Raw genomic sequence first — 16,844 nt, forward strand, 5'->3', positions numbered from 1 at the left:
CTATGAATTTGACTATGATAGGTGTGAAAACAATTTGAATTAAATTATGAAATGAAATCATACTCGACCGTAACCACATATCTTAAAAAATGCATTGATTTGTCATGGCTCTCCTCCGACTACTTTGACTACTCTGACTGTGTGAGTTGGCTCGGCCCTCCCTCATGCAGGATTGACAGGAACAGAATGTGAGGATGATCGTGTGCGCCTTTAAGCCTACAAGTATTTTTTTGTTGTTCTTTGAATTAGTCAATTATTTTAAATACAATTAAAATTCATTATTTCATAATCATTTAGTTTTTATAGGCTGTATTAATCTATTAAAAATAGAGTCGGCTCTTCAGATATGCGAGCCAGCTCCCGACATTCACCTTCAAGAGCCGGCTCTTAGAGCCGGATCGTTCGCGAACGACCCATCACTAATCAGATGCTTCACTGGATCAGATGCTTCACTGGATCAGATGCTTCACTGGATCAGATGCTTCTCTGGATCAGATGCTTCTCTGGATCAGATGCTTCTCTGGATCAGATGCTTCACTGGATCAGATGCTTCACTGGATCAGATGCTTCACTGGATCAGATGCTTCTCTGGATCAGATGCTTCACTGGATCAGATGCTTCTCTGGATCAGATGCTTCACTGGATCAGATGCTTCACTGGATCAGATGCTTCTCTGGATCAGATGCTTCACTGGATCAGATGCTTCTCTGGATCAGATGCTTCTCTGGATCAGATGCTTCACTGGATCAGATGCTTCTCTGGATCAGATGCTTCTCTGGATCAGATGCTTCACTGGATCAGATGCTTCACTGGATCAGATGCTTCACTGGATCAGATGCTTCTCTGGATCAGATGCTTCAATGCGGGCCCTGAGGACACACAACACAAAGTGCATGAATATGCCTGTTCAAAGCTGCACTATATAAATATTGATATAATGTATAAATATTTATATTACATTTATAAATTATTTATGTATAAATTCAAAGATGAGAAACGGCAATACCAGTTTTTGTCTGAACTTCCATGCTTTCCTCCAGCTCCAGTTTGATTGACAGGTTTCACAATACAAGCCGAGGAGGACGGCATGACCAGGCAAAAGGCGATTGGTTGGAACAGGATCGTTCAAACATAACTGGCTGAAAAATAGAGGGCCGCTACAAAATCTTACGTTACAAGTTCATGGGCACACAGACGCCTGTGTGAGGGCTTAATTATCTTAAATAATATGTATTTAGATGACAAAACCGTCCTATACGACTATATAAAAAATACGACCTATTGTAACTTTAAATCCAGTAAAAAATGACGAATGTCAAGTATTTGGTAACAATGCAAATCCAATCTAAATTAATGACCTGGAATGTTACCTTTTAGTTGAGAAAGTTGCACAATACTTGCTACTCATTTCCAGATCAAATAAATCTGAAATACTTATATTATTTTTTATTATATAAAACATACTTAAATATACACTCTAGATATGCGATATTCTCTCAAGTGCTTACCTTAGTGTAGGCCAAAGCTCTTGTGAACGACAACAGAGCAAACAGAGCCCAGAGCAAAGTGCATCACAGGCAGGGGAGGGAGGGAAGGGGTCAGAGTCTGTATACTCACCTGCGCTACAGACAGCCTGTCGACCCAGCTCTGCCTGCCCTGTGTCTCATGGAGCACAGCGCTGACAGACCAAGAACCCAACAACAGCAGCTCAGGTTGATACAAAACTCTCCACAGAGACGTGAAAGTTGACACTGAGGGTAGATTTTGATTTTATTTGAATGTACAGTACAAAGAACCAAACGGGAAGTACACTGATTGTATAGAGATACAATCTCTATAAATGTTGTAGTCAGGCTAAGGTACCTGGATATCACCAATAGCAGTCCACGAACTAAACAGTCTTCATTAGCACTTGTGATAATGAATGAGTGTGGATCTATCATAATGGGAGTCAGGTGGCTGAGCGGTTAGAGAATCGAGCTAGTAATCAGAAGGTCGCTGGTTCGATTCCCGGCCGTGTCAAATGACGTTGTGTCCTTGGGCAAGGCACTTTACCTTACTTGCCTCGGGGGAATGTCCCTGTACTTACTGTAAGTCGCTTTGGATAAGAGCGTCTGCTAAATGACTAAATGTTAAATAATGCATTTCCTGCAAATGAATCCTCACACTGTACCATCATGCAATAACGTGGCACTGCAGAACGTTCTCTCGTGTCACAATGGCCTACTGTCATCATTTGTCTGTCGTATAATGGCCAGATCTGGCCAGACAGGAATATTCACCTTCTGATACAATAAAGGCTACGAGACAAGGCAGGCAGGATCAGCATTCCTGATGAGAACAATGAAGAGCATGCCTTAGAGGCTTCCTTGGTGTCGTCAAAGTATTTTATTGGTAGTTGGCACAGATCACCCAAGATAACACTGGGTATTTACATAGTTGTGGTAGACCCTGCTACACAACGTTAAAACATAAAAAGTTTCTAGTGCAGACTAGAATTGAAATATATTTATCAGACGTAAAAGGACAGATGGTGGAAGTAAAGGAAGTCATGTTGTGTTTCCAGATGAGCACGGTGTATACATCTCCCTCCCTCCCTCTCTCTTTCCATCTTCCTCTCTTTCTCTCTCCATCTTCCTCTCTCTTTCTCTCCCTCCTTCTCTCCCTCTCCCCCTCGCTTTCACTCTCCCTCTCTCTACATCTCCCTCTCTTTCTGTACATCTCCCTCTCTTTCTCTCCCTCCCTCCCTCTCTCTCTCCATCTTCCTCTCTCTCCATCTCTTTCTCTCTCCCTCTCACACTGCCGCCTCTAACAAATGATCTAATGAGAGTCTCAGTGACCAGACACACACGATCAAATCCTCGTTTCTTAGAGGAGGCTGTATATTAATCCAGCAGTGTGGCACCCGGAGGTGTGGAGGGCCCGAATGCTTCTGCTACCCAAATACCAGGAAGAGAAGTGTGTCTACAATGACCTCACACAAGGACAATGGGATACAGTCAATAGATGCTAGTCACATGCCACAGTCACAAGATAATGATACTAAACACACACACGCACACACACAGTCAGGTGAGTCTTAATTACATTTAGAGTTGGACTCTTCCGTCATGGTGGCGTAAGATGTATAAAGCTTTAGTTGCTTTGAACTTGAGAAACAAACACCCACTTGTAAAACCAATCCAACCTGTCCCTCTTCTCAAAGACTTCCTGCCACATGACATGATATATGGTGATAAATCAACGATCTGGTCTGATTTAATTTGTGTGTAAGAACAAACTAGCATGCGTACATTGAGATGTATTTTGAGATTCCAGTTGCTGAAAGACGTCAGTCGAATCAACGGCTTGAGTTTTAAGGCTGGGATTTCTATCCATGCTTTGTTTGAATAAACCAAGATGTTTATGGCTTTGACTAGAGAAACTGTGTGTGTGTGTGGGGCGCAGATAGGACATACAGGACTTTGGTCATCTCCTGAACATCATTAGACTCTCGAAACCATAGACATGTATATAGGTCTATGCTCGAAACACACGAAAGCCACATGGCTGGTTGTTACCGGTATGCGTGTTACTATGGCGACTGCTTTAGTCGATGATCTCTCTAAGGGACGGAGGAGGAAAGAACTGTCCTGTGTCCTCGGTCTCAGGTGGAAGAAAACATGTCACATTGAACTGTAAAGGGCTGAAAAACATCACATATCTTATATCACGATCAATAATTGAAGTGTTTTTATCCTTGTAATTTTAACGATTTAAGAAAATTAAGTCCACAAACATGTCAACATTTGCACATCTACATTGCCACGTGCCTACTATACAGTGTCTGATAATCCAAGGCAAGGGTTAGAGGAAAGTAATACTTTATCAACGCAGTCAGGTGAAGTTCCACAACACACAGCTCGGCTGGGCTAAACGGGATGTTGGCCTGTTTCCCTCATGAACGCATGTCCGCCATTTTCTCTTGCCAAATGTCGCCTTCTTACATGTTCTCTTCCTTCCGAGACTGACTCAGGCGGCAGGTAGGTGGCAGCAAAAGATAAGGGACACGTTGAGGACCCAATACCGACTTGAGAAAACGGGTCGGCAAGAATAAAAGCAGGAACCGGCAGAAAAGGAGCATGTCATTATGCGAACTGCTCCGGAACATCATAGATCAAGCCTTCATATGGTTGGCTGTCATGGCAACACAAAATATATCCTCATATAGCCTAACATAATGTAATAACGCTATGGTTGGAATAGCACTACACTTTTCAAACATTGTCATATAATAGACTATAGTGACACACATTATTGAGGCACGTCAGCATGTGGAGACGGATAATCAGATCGAAATGAACACGCGTAGCCTTTTTTGCGTTTATGAAATCAATGATGTTATACCATTGTTGTGGTTTGGCTGTTGGTTGCAAGACTATATCTTTTTTTCAGTTGCAACACCAGATGTCACTATTCTTTCCGTTTTAGCTTGGATGTTATTCCGGAAGAAACAGGAAGAAAGTACTAACCATTTCCAAACCTTCTTCCGCCCATCCTAATTTCTCTAACTGTAATGCAGCGGCTGCGCCTTTCGCTACGGTACACGGCGGCGTTACTCGATTTGCTGCCTGCCACTAAAAGCAAGCTGGTCTCAAACGTTACCCTCCCATATTTCAGAACAACAATGCACTACCACACGGAAGCAAGAGGACGTCCAAACTCCACCGACTACAGGATTTATTTTAGTAAGTTGTGTGCATCAACACAGCTACTGTATGGGCTTACGTGCATGAATGACTAGTTTTGTTAAACGAATCCGTTACCGTACTATGTAGTGAAACGTCCCTGTGCACGTCACACTACCACCGTACTGGCAAGCTGCTTTCGTATAGCCTAAATAACTTGCTAGGCAGACAACACTAGTCGCTAACTATCTTATTGGAAAGCACCAGCAGTTTTCTCAGCCTGTTAGGTTACACTTTTGTATTTAGTGCTATAGCGGAAATTACTACGTTGCACCTCTCTTGGTCACGTGTGCTACTTTGTTGTCATTGCGTGCCTGTCATTGGTCTGTCAATGTCACATTATGTTATGTGGCCGCAACGCAGGTTAACGCCTATTCCAGTGATCTACGATACACCATTCAGACATTTCAGCACTTCGATGATATTCATGCCCCGATTTCCACTGTGAAAGTAAACGGACAAACTTAAGTTAATAGCTTTGTATTGTAAAATAATTGTACTATACAGAATGAGCTAGAGCTAACGTTGGCTTTGCATTGGACGTGGAGATGGTGTTTACACACGTGTCGTTTGACACTAAATCCATTGAAGACGTAGGTTAACAATACATTAGCCACGTGTGAACGATCACACCCAAGGTGTGAACCTCATCACCACGGCGTAATAGACTCACCAGGCAAGTCCTCAAGAAGGGCTATTCTTTACATGGCCTTTAATGGGTGTAGAAATAATTTGTGCCTAAAGATGTTGTTTAAAAGATGTTTGTGTGTGTGGGTGTTAGAAGGTTGTGCATCAGTTTGTTTGTGTGTGTTCATCCAGAGACTGCAGAGGGGAAGTACATTTCTCCATTTCATGATATCCCTCTGTTTGCAGACACAGAACAGGTAACTTGACATTTTCAAATAGTAATTTGAATCTTGTGAACACCTGTGTGAGAAGGTTGAAATGTCATTTATTGACATTAATATTCTATTTTGTTTTTCAATGTACATGTTTTACTCTCTGCAGGGAAATGTGCCATCTAAAAGAGTCAAGAAAAATGAGAGCGAGGTATGGTGGCCTTTTAGGGTCATTTGTCTACTTTTAATAAAATCACAGGACTTCAATGGTAACGGTTGACTTTGTTTTGCCCTTTCTTGAATGTCAGGTGCTGTTCAATATGGTTGTGGAAGTTCCACGGTGGTCAAATGCAAAAATGGAGGCAAGTATCAAGGAAACTACTCTCTAATGTAACTTTTTAGAACAAAATGTGTTTATAGTTCAAGATTTGTGCAATGGGCTTGTAAAAAGGATATAGCAAGGGCCATGTTTTGACAGGTACAGACCCAGATGAAAGCTTATCTTTCCAACATGGTGTAGAAACACCAGCCAATCGTATCAATAATACATCTTCTGAACGGAAGAGGGAGGGGCAACAAATTCCCTTTAATTTATAATGACACTCTTGCCGAGTACATGAATGAAGCACTTCAAATATCCTCCTCTTCAAGTTGACATAAAGGTCAGTTCTGTAAATAATAGAAAACGCAGAAAGAACAAGCTGGAGTTTCTCACCCCTTTTAATTCAGCCATTCGGTTTGTGAGAGGACCCATGTGTTGGTAAGAAGCACACAAGTTCGGCACAGTTTTTTTGAACAAAACAAACCACACCCATATCACATTTGACAATGTTGTATATTTATTTTTAAACATTGTTTTGTCATTGTCTCAGATTTTTATTTTGTGGGTTTCGTACCGTAGATCGCAACGAAGGAGCCTCTGAATCCCATCAAACAAGACGTCAAGAAGGGGAAACTGCGATATGTGGCCAACGTGTTCCCTCACAAAGGCTACATTTGGAACTACGGAGCGCTTCCCCAGGTGAGAGCACCACCTTGAGGAACTTAAACCTCCACAAAGTTCAAAGAGAAACCGCGGGAGCAAAACAGTATTGACTGTGATTTGACACGCAGTGTACAGTCAACGATCGATTCCCTTTCAACATCTGTTCTGTGTTGACCATCTCTTTTGTTCTGAGACCTCGCCGAATCATATCTGAGCCTGGCCTGGAAAGTTCTATGCTCGGGGTGGATTTTCTTTTAAGCATTGTTGTTCACACTTATACAAACCCTATTCATAATTTGTTTTCTGTAGCTGAAGCATTGAGACTTCCAGCCTGCATGTCAGTCAGCCTCCATACAGCCTCCTCCAGGTGTAATGATGTAGACACATGATAGATAGATGCTCAGAACCACTTCAGGATTAATTACAACCAACTTGTTCATTGAACTCCAGTGTTTGGCCCTGGACTCCATTGTGTAAGAGTGCATTCGAACGACCGGATGTTCTTTGATGTCAGCATCATCGATTCGGCTATTATTCCCTTGTTACATGCTGCACCTACAGTTGGCTAGCTACTAACAAACAAAAAAGCTGAAAGTTTTAAAAAAGGAAAACGAAAAAAAAAAAGTCGTAATCAATGAGTTTGGCCTTCATCCATTTCTTTTTAACTTTATTGATCTTCCTTCCTTGCTTTCTTTCTTTCTTTTGGATCACACAGACATGGGAAGATCCGAACCACACCGACAAAGACACTGAGTGCTGCGGAGATAACGACCCGATAGACGTGTGCGACATTGGCTCCAAGGTGCGTCAGCAGTGTTTCAGCAATTTCTTTTATTTGTATTTTTTTTTTTTTATATATAGCGCCAGAATACAAAATAAGTCATTTAAGGTTACCTTTCCTATAAAACACTTCTATAGCTTGGTCTTTTATTAAACAAACTAAATGGCCTTATGTTATTTATCTTATTTACACGACCCCCCCCCCCCCCCCCCCCCCCCCCCCCGTTCACTTTCACATTCACTTTCTGTGAAAAAAGTCTGAATGTAGCAATGTTACAGAGATGGAAAAATGCCATTTGGTGATGCTCTTAATATGGTATGTGATGGGATGACGTCAGCGTGTGTTTCCCCGTGTCCCTCCAGGTGTGTTTGCCAGGTGATGTCATCCAGGTGAAGGTGCTGGGGGTTCTGGCCATGATTGACGAGGGAGAGACGGACTGGAAACTCATCGCCATCAATGCAGAAGACTCAGACGCTCCCAAACTCAACAGTGAGACCAAACGCATACATCTCAATATAGCACTTTGACTTGGCCTGAAGTGTAAATATATATATTTTTTTACTTTATGAAGTGTTACCCTGGGAATCCGACCAATCAGAGCTCAGGGTTTATCTGCTCTGGCAGGTGGGTCTGGCCCCCCAATCAAACTGATTTCACTCCGGCATGAAAAACGCTGGGCCAATCACAACATTTTATCTGATACGGGGCGGGTTTAATATGATGACTGTACAGAGGAGTGCTGATAAGGCGTTCTTGTAAACAACCAAGACAATAATTCATTGCTCTGATTGGTTGTATTTATCCAATTGTATCCAATTGCGTCCAGAGGCATTTTGGATTGCACTCGTTGATAACGTCCCTTAGACATTGAATGGTTCCAAACAAATACGCATACCGAGGCAAATTGTTCTGGCGATGCCAGGCTAAAGAAGTTCTGCTTTTTACCCCACATTGCTTAGCATCCCAGCAATGCAAACACAACATTGCAGGTGTGAGAATAAAGAATTACAAAATACCTACTTCCCATTCTGAGGGGTGATACCAGTAGACATCACTGCCAGTATTCAAAGTGCTGCTTAACCCTTGTGTTATCTTCGGGTCATTCTGACCCATCAGTCATTGTGACCCACCGTCGTATTGCGACAACTTTACCGCATACAAAAACAAAGTGAAGCATTTTCTTTTAACTGTTGGGCTGTCTCAGACCCCCCACATTGCGAATGTTAAAATATAATAATTTGTTTTTGTATTGGGTAAAATTGGGTAAACACAACGATGGTTCGTTATGAACCTTTGTGTCATGTGACCCGAAGGCAGCACGAGGGTTAAATTCACCAGTGTGTGAACACAGGCTATGTTTAGCCTGTGTTCTGCTCCTCTCTCTCACCAACCGTCTCTGGAGGAGGGGATCCCTCTCTGAATTGCTCCTCCCAAGGTTTCTTCCATTTTTCTCCTGTTGAGAGTTTTTGGGGAGTTTTTCCTTGTCTTCCTTGAGGGTTTAGGTTGGTTGAGGGGCAGTTCTATGGGCATATGTGAAGCCCTCTGTGACATGCTTGCGTGTAAAAAGGGCTATACAAATAAATTTGATTTGATTTGCTTGTGTTGCTATTCCACTCAGGTATTGAAGATGTGCGCAGGAGCAGACCAGGACATTTGGAGGCTACTGTCGACTGGTTCAGGAAATACAAGGTGCCGGATGGGAAGCCAGAGAACCAGTTTGCCTTCAATGGACAGTTCAAAGACAAGGTACATAGACTTTCTCCCATTTAGCCTGTAACTGATCTAGCGATGTGGCGAAACTTAGTGATGTGGTGTGTTTTTACAGCCTGCATGTGTTCCATCCCAGTGCAGAGGCAGTCATTAAGAGGAGGACGGGCGCCTGAACGGCTTGTTTTCTACGAGGGGAACTGACCATGTTTTTCCTTTTTTATTATGTTCCTTGCATCCTCTCCAGGACTTTGCAGTGGAGATCATCAAGTCCACCCATGAGCACTGGAGGGCACTCGTACGCAAGCAGAGTGATGTCGGAGACATAGATTGGTGAGTTAGTGGTGTGTGTGAGGGGGAGAAATGAGCATATCTTTGCCAGTTTCATTATATATATTTAGTTTTTGTTTTTTGTTGTTTGTTTGGATTGCTGTAGACACTTTCTAACGTTGCTCGATGGTTTGTGTAATAGTCCTCATCAAGCGTACAGAAACGGACACGGCTATTCGATTGGAAACCGCTAATGGTTAGAGCAGAGGTCTCCAGCCCTGCTCCTGGAGAGGGTAGGGGTCTCCAACCCTGCTCCTTGAGAGGGCAGGGGTCTGCAGCCCTGCTCCTGGAGAGGGTAGGGGTCTCCAGCCCTGCTCCTGGAGAGGGCAGGGGTCTGCAGCCCTGCTCCTGGAGAGGGCAGGGGTCTCCAGCCCTGCTCCTGGAGAGGGTAGGGGTCTCCAGCCCTGCTCCTGGAAAGGGCAGGGGTCTCCAACCCTGCTCCTGGAGAGGGTAGGGGTCTCCAGCCCTGCTCCTGGAGAGCTACCTGCCTGTAGGTTTTCGCTCCAACAGTAACCCAGCACACGCGATTTTAATAATGAGCTGGTTGATCAGATAACACGTGTTGAATCAGGTCAAATGTGTGTGATTGGAGCAAAAAGCAACAGGCAGGAAGCTGTCCAGGAACAGGGTTGGAGACCCCTGGGTTAGGAATGCGTTTTTAGACTGTTTCACGTTAACGTAATATGTTTGTTTGTCTACAGTAAGAACGTGTCTCTCTGTGAGAGTCCGCACAAATGCAGCTGCGAGGACGCCGCCTGTGTTGTGAAGTCGGTAAGAGCAGGAAACCAGACTTATCTGATCTTGTGTTTGAGTTTGGTTCCTACATTATCATGGGGCTAAACAGTCATGTGATGTGAGTCTTGCAGCCTTAAAAAACACAGGTGCTAAACATCTGCATGCCACCACAGTGTAAACACAAGTCTGATGTGTGGCTAAAGCTCAGTGAAAGAGCATTTGACTGTAGATCAAGAGATTGCATGATCCCCCAGTGCTAAATAACCGCACCACACTGAGTGTTATAACTTATAATCTGTGCCTGTTGCAGCCTCATGGCTGGCTGGCAGGTGTAAACCAGGTGGTAAAAACACCTGTAGGTTTGTCCTTTGATGAACATGACGTACGTTTCCTGTGTTTCCTGTTTAGGCCCCGGCTTGGGGGGATCCACTTCCTGTTCCTGCTGAAGGTTAGTTTGGCGCTGAATCCCTTTACTTCCTCATAGCAACCAACCTAATATCATAGCAATTGGCCACTGCAAGTGTATTGTAAAGCTCTTACCCTGAAACAATATATTATTATATTACATTATAATTACATTATTATATTATACTAATATATTTTTCTTATGTAGTGGACCAATGGTATTTCCCCAACAAGTGATTTTTGGATTGGATCAAGACACCGGGGAGATCTTAGTTGAGTCTAAAATCAACTTCCAAGCCCTTTCAAGTACTGTATTTCTATTAAATTACAAATATTTTGTATGCAGTTAATTTAATTTGGAAATTCATTTTTATTGAAATTGGATTTCAGGGTTTTATTGTTGAAGACATAAAACGTTACATTTAAGTTGTATGTATTCAAGTTTTGATGACGATCGTACTGATGAAATAAGGTGACCCCACCCTCTAAACTGTAAATGAATTCCAAAATTAAGTTGGTTTATTACGTTTCTTATGTTCTTGATATGTACTGGATATTATGTACAGTAAGAGTCCATTTTATTTAATGATGCCAGTGTATATGCTACACTACATATGTTAAACGGATGAAAATGGTCCTTATTTGGATAAATAAAAGCATCTAGATGTTACATTTTTGCTTCAGCCGTTCTATCCATTATTACAGTTGCCTAACGTAGTATGTCAGTATTCATATCCGGTTGGTTACTAAGCCCAGTGTTAATACTCACTTAAAGAACACCAAGGATGTGGTTTCCCCTCAGGTAGTTTCCTGTACCTGATAGGGAAAGATTCGAACACAAACAATAAACAGTACAAGGAAAGGGAGGTGACACTGTAAAGTGCTTTAAATAAATATAAATTTTATTAAAAACACCCACATCTCAGCAATATCAGGAATGATATAATAAACAGCTTTCAAATAAACTGCATTCAGTACATTACAATACTTACAGTATGTATATCCATCCTTAATCCCATTTTTTTGTAGCATACCAATATTCAGAAGGGGGAGGGAGGGGGGATTAAGGGAGCGGTTAAAAAAAAGAGAGGCAGAAAACAATTTCCTAAACCTTTAGTGTCTGAAAAACTGAAAACACCAACGTGTGTGTTAAACTGCTGGCTAACACAGAGCTGAGAGCTCTGACATGCTAGTCAAGCTTAGAAAGTCATTCAAGTAACGCTGGCTCACTCAGAAGCGTCTTCAAGTATGGCTATGATGCTCACCCGCTATATCGTCATGGAAACATTGCCTTTCACGACCACAACCTGCTACTGTTGCTGGGTTCTGTACACAGAAATTTAACATTGAAAAATGTCTAATTATTCATTTTCTTTTCTTTACAAAAATGGAATCCTGTACAAAAAAAGTCTTACTTCTTGAAGTGATTGAACTAACTGGAAGGGGGATCTGTGTTTGACAGAGTAGCTTCTACTAACCCTACTGGGGTTATTCAACCATAAGCATTCTGTCAACTTGGAAAAAACTCAAATTAGATTAAAAGGACAAGATGATGATGATGATGATTGCTGATAGACAATGGGTCGTGGGTACATTTTGACAAAACTACAAGAAACCTACACCATTTAACATATAACAATATCAGGGTGTTAAAAAAGTTGTATTTTTTGCAATACAAACAACCATGGTATTTACAACGTGGCATAATTTACTTTTAAACACATTTACAATAATCTACTTTCTTATTTTAAATAAAAAGTTTTGTGATCTTTCATGACATTTTCTGAAAAAAAGAAGTGCTTTCAGAATACAAAAGATGTCAGAATAGGGGGAGTCCTTGCTCAATCATAATTATTATTCCATCAAATACCACATTAAATCAAATGGAAAAGGGTTAGGGAAGTGGGGACTAACCAATTAACCAAAATACAATTGTTTAGTGGTTATAAATAAATTTAGAATTACCTATACACAGGCACAGGTCTTCTATGGTTATAACTGCCCTGGACTTGCCTCTTGGCAAAACCAAACACATTTCTTTCTACCTTCAATGCCATACACTTTCCCTTTAGTCACTTTCAGTGCATAAATTCAAATGACTTCTTAAAAGTTTACCATCAATCTAAAACAGAAGAACAAAAAAGCAGGTTGTCAATATCATGAATGTATCTACCAAAGGTAATTGTGTTTTTTTAAGTGTAATATTTACAAGTAATTCATTGGGAATTTTTAAAAAGTGGAGGAAAATCCCTGATAGAAACTAGCTGGAGCACAGGACATGTATGCGTGCACAGAAATTAGTTGAAAATATCCCTGATTTTGCTATCACAACAAAGCTTGAGTTCAAGTAATACTTTCAAACAGAGCAAGCATAACGAAAGTAAGCAATGAACTTTGCCTTGCGGCCTGAAGGATTTGTTATTGTAGTTGTAACGTTTTGTTGTAAATAACTATCCTACTGCCAAACTAGTTCTGAGGTATATGGCAAGTAGTTGCTGTACATTATTCATTAATAATATTCTCACCGCCCCAAAGTCACATTTCACGTTTCTAGTAGGTTGAGTATAGCACCATGTGAAATAAGAAAAAGTCAAAACCCAATGAAATATTTCTTTTTTTTTTTCTTTTTTTTTTTTACAGCAAATCTAAAATCGAAACTGTAAAATTGCGTAAATGACAAGAATTAATTTACTGTACATATCTCAACTTTTCTTTATCATACATCTACATTACAATTGTTCCAGACCCCACAGCAAGCCAGCTGCCTTTTGAAACTGTGAAACTAACTCTGAACCCTGGAACACATCCTTCATCATGTAACAAGATGGAGAACATGTTCAATTTAACAGTTGCATGACTTTGTGGCTAATATTCACAATCCAGGTTTGTTCAGTGAACCTGCGTTCAAAAAGTCAAAACGGTCAACAACAACCATGTAACTTTTACAAAGAAAACTGAAATAATTGCAAGACAACTTGCCTGTTGCCTGACAGTTTGAAACAGTACAATTCCAAACGGCACCTTTTTGAGAATGGATCGATTTTACAGTCTGAAGAATACAGTAAGGACTGGTAAACTGTATAAGAAGCACCAGAAAAAAATACTCAATATTCAATACAAATTCATTCCATTTGCATTATATCAGTTTTTACAGATCAACAAATCCATGCTCAATGTCATGGCTTGAATGTTCAGAAAGTAGTAACTTGCTTGCACCGTAGCAGTGTGTTTTTTGTTCCGGTAATGAAGGTGTTATCAACGATTTTAACTTATCAAAAGTGCTTAAGGAAACACATATTTTCACAAAATAAAATTTTGCTGATGATAGTTAGTCAATGATACAGTATTTTCAGTGTCATCATGTTCAAATATTTCAACCAGCGATGTTGCTCGTTACTTAAAAATTTGACATATTAATCAATGAGTTTGAAGGCAATTTAACAAAAAGACACCCTAGACTTTAGCACCGTGGATGTGGTCACCCACAAAGTTTTGTTTTTGCCATGATCTCTTGTATAAAATGTTGGGTTAGAAAAGTAAAGCCAGCCAAACAGTCCAGTTAAATAGATCAGTCCTTGTGTCAGACCAGAAGCACCAGAAGAGGAGTTTTGACAAAGTGTATCTTGTTACAGAAACCCAAAGAATAAATAAATACTTCCTTATTGGGAAGGCTCACACCTACATAATAAAGCTGGATTTCTCAGGAGATGACTGACCTGATATGTAAGATGGTACAAATCAATCAAACAGGTCTCAAGGTTGCTGTCTTCACCCACTCCCCAAACACACACACACCCATCTGCCATTGCATCTTGCCTTTAAGTTTGGATTCGATCCTCCAAACGTGAGGCCAGTGGTGCCTGAGGTCTCAGTTTTATGTCAAAATAGCACCTTGAGTGTTCTCACTGCTATTCACGAGGGCTAAAGGTGAACTAACCTGCATCTGGTTCCTTCAGACAAACTTGCTGTACGGCCCCGTGACCTTAGTGAATGCGAAGGGGGTTGAGTTGACATAGGTGTTAGTGGTGAAAGAATGAGACCCTTGCATCAGGGACTGGATGAACCGCTTGTAAGGAGGTTCTCCAGCTGGCTCCGTCGTGTCCACGTGTTCTCGCTTCACCCCCTTCTTGTTGCTCTTGCTCGGCGTCCCCTCCCCTCCGTTCCTCTCCGCGTCCTCCTCCTTCTCCCTCGCCTTCTCCGCCATCTTGGCCTCCCACAGAGCCAGGCCGTGCTTGGCCTCGTTCATGTTCTTGTGCTGGTAGAACACCAGGGATATCCTCGTCGGGTGGTTGCGGTCGGGGTTCTTGAGGGGCGTGGTGGCGTGCAGCTCTCGCTTGGCGCACTCGATGAGGATGGAGCCGTGACTGGGCGCCACCGCCACGCCCCCGATGTCCGGGTCAAGGAAGTTGTGCTCATTGTCGGACCACATCTCGGGCTTCTGGGGCGTGGTGGGCGTGGTGGGGGTCTGCGGAGTGCCGGGCTCCTGCTTGATCATGGGGCTCTGAAAGCCGCCGTTTGGGAGCCCGAACCCAGGATGTGTCGGAGTCAGACAGTCCCCTCCCAGCTGAGGAGGAAGATCCTGAGGCCCCATGCCTGCCGTCCCCGGGGGCAGACCCATCTCTGTCTTGATTTGCATCCGGAATGGGTCCTGCCCCGGAGGGTACATATGCTGGCTCTGGGCGAGGTACGGGTTGGGGTAACCACCAAACTGATTGCCTTTGCTCACAGCTGCGGCGTAGTCCAGACCGGGGTGGACCGCGGGAGATCGGGACAGGGCGTCGAGGAACTGGGGGTCGGTGGCACCAGCGGGGCCGTACGAGGGGTACGGACTCATGGGGTGAACGCCGCCAGGCCGCATGCTACAGTTGCTGAACCCGTTGACCTGTAAAGCGGGTTCGCCGTAACGTGGTGGGTAGTTGACCCCATAGCGTTGGTGCGCGGCATACTGCTGCTCAGGGTACAGCGTCGGACGCTGCTGCCGGTACATGTCCAGATGCTTTGGGTTCGAAGGGTAGTAAGGGTGGTAGGTGTCCAGGGACATGCCTCCGTTGCACTGGTAACCAGGGTAAGGGGTCCCGGGGTGGAGTGATCCGGGATAAGCGCTGACTGCTGGATTTGATCCGTTCATGTAGGGGGAGTTTTGGACATGTAAGGGGGAAGGGTAAGGGTTTGCTGGTGCTTGTTGCTGAAGTGGGTACTTGCTACCTGGTTTGGAAGTGCTTGGAAAGGCGCTGGGGTGGTCGGGGAAGCGGGGGTAGCTGGCTGGGTGCGGGGAGCCTGGGTAAGGGGGAAGGGCATTCTGGTGCTGCTGTTGTTGGAGTTGCTGTTGGTGGGCACCCAGAGGGTGGGGTGGCTGGCCAGAGCTTGGGTTCACACCTGGGCGGGAGGAAGGAAAAATAAGTGAATCCCCTGTCACCCAAACGCTTCTTGGCAGAAATGTATAAAACCATGTGTGAATAGTAATCAAACTAAGCTGTGTTTGAAGCTCTAACCCAATCTCATACTACAGTGATTCATACTAAGTGATTGATGGATCTCCACCCATCTGGACAAGGAACCCAACATTTCTACGGAGAACTGTACGACTAGTATAAGTATGTGTGAATAGTCGTCAAACTAAGTCGTGTTTGACGCTCTAGTGTTTTTCCCAGTGATCGATGGATATCGACAGTCTGATTGACGGCTCTCCACCCACCTGGCCCTGGGACATTCTGCGCAGTGCTACTTTCGTAAGTGCTACTCTTCATCTTAGCCTGAAGTGCGATCGCCGCCTTCTCCGCTTTGGCGTTGGGCGTGTCCATCATGGCGTTCTTGTTGGCCGCCGCCTTCTTGGCGTCCAGCTTCTTCTGCCGGCAGGACTTGGCCGGCTCCGAGAGCATCCGGATCTGCCGGCGGAACGAGCTGAGCACCTGGATAGCTCCTGACTTCACCTTCTCGCGCTGGGCCTCCTCGCTGCCGAACTCGTCCGTGTTGGAGGCCTTGTAGAGGGGCAGCACGTGCAGCTGTTCGTCCTCAGGGATCTTGCCGATCTCGCGGTTGTCCTCCCTGGTCAAGGTGCACACCTGGAGGGAGAGAGCGTGAGAGGAGAAAGTAAGAAAGAGAGAGAGAGGGACGGAAGAGGCATGGTGAGCGTCGGTACATTGCAGCATCTCTACTCTGGTCCAACTAATGCAGCTAAATCTTAAAAATGTATGTAATTTCTGACGGGACTTTAAAGCCTTAAAAAAAGGTACGAAAGCAGTTACACGTACAATTAAACTTAATATGATCTAGGATAGAATAGCGCCAGACCACCTTTCAGGTCTCTACTCACCACAGTGCTGCCCCCCTGCATG

At 43.4% G+C, this 16,844-nt stretch overlaps 2 protein-coding genes across 2 annotated transcripts; one reads left to right on the top strand and one right to left on the bottom strand.

The window, feature by feature from the left end:
• The first annotated feature begins 4,493 nt into the window (after positions 1 to 4,493).
• Positions 4,494 to 11,179, top strand: ppa2 (inorganic pyrophosphatase 2). The gene is made up of 12 exons (XM_067250020.1): positions 4,494 to 4,727; positions 5,547 to 5,611; positions 5,736 to 5,777; positions 5,875 to 5,928; positions 6,468 to 6,587; positions 7,267 to 7,353; positions 7,695 to 7,821; positions 8,951 to 9,078; positions 9,287 to 9,372; positions 10,071 to 10,140; positions 10,513 to 10,552; positions 10,718 to 11,179. Exons 1-12 carry the CDS (start codon positions 4,556 to 4,558, stop codon positions 10,744 to 10,746), a joined length of 1,020 nt encoding a protein of 339 aa, XP_067106121.1. The 5' UTR covers positions 4,494 to 4,555; the 3' UTR covers positions 10,747 to 11,179.
• Positions 11,180 to 11,400: 221 nt separating this feature from the next.
• On the bottom strand, positions 11,401 to 16,844 carry tet2 (tet methylcytosine dioxygenase 2; the record flags this gene model as incomplete). Its single annotated transcript, XM_067250937.1, is given in 3 exon segments — positions 11,401 to 15,885; positions 16,205 to 16,571; positions 16,823 to 16,844. Coding segments are annotated over 3 exon segments (1,813 nt in total), but the record flags the coding sequence as incomplete, so codon positions are not given.

This window comes from Osmerus mordax, chromosome 14 (genome assembly GCF_038355195.1).
Source record: "Osmerus mordax isolate fOsmMor3 chromosome 14, fOsmMor3.pri, whole genome shotgun sequence".
Classification (NCBI taxonomy): domain Eukaryota; kingdom Metazoa; phylum Chordata; class Actinopteri; order Osmeriformes; family Osmeridae; genus Osmerus; species Osmerus mordax.

Excerpts from the sequence above, each read along its gene's own strand:
- ppa2 (XM_067250020.1), top strand. The coding sequence starts at position 4,556 with ATGCAGCGGCTGCGCCTTTCGCTACGGTACACGGCGGCGTTACTCGAT. Across the intron at positions 10,141-10,512 it reads CCGCCTGTGTTGTGAAGTCG|GCCCCGGCTTGGGGGGATCC; the intron begins GTAAGAGCAGGA and ends TTTCCTGTTTAG. Across the intron at positions 10,553-10,717 it reads ACTTCCTGTTCCTGCTGAAG|TGGACCAATGGTATTTCCCC; the intron begins GTTAGTTTGGCG and ends TTTCTTATGTAG.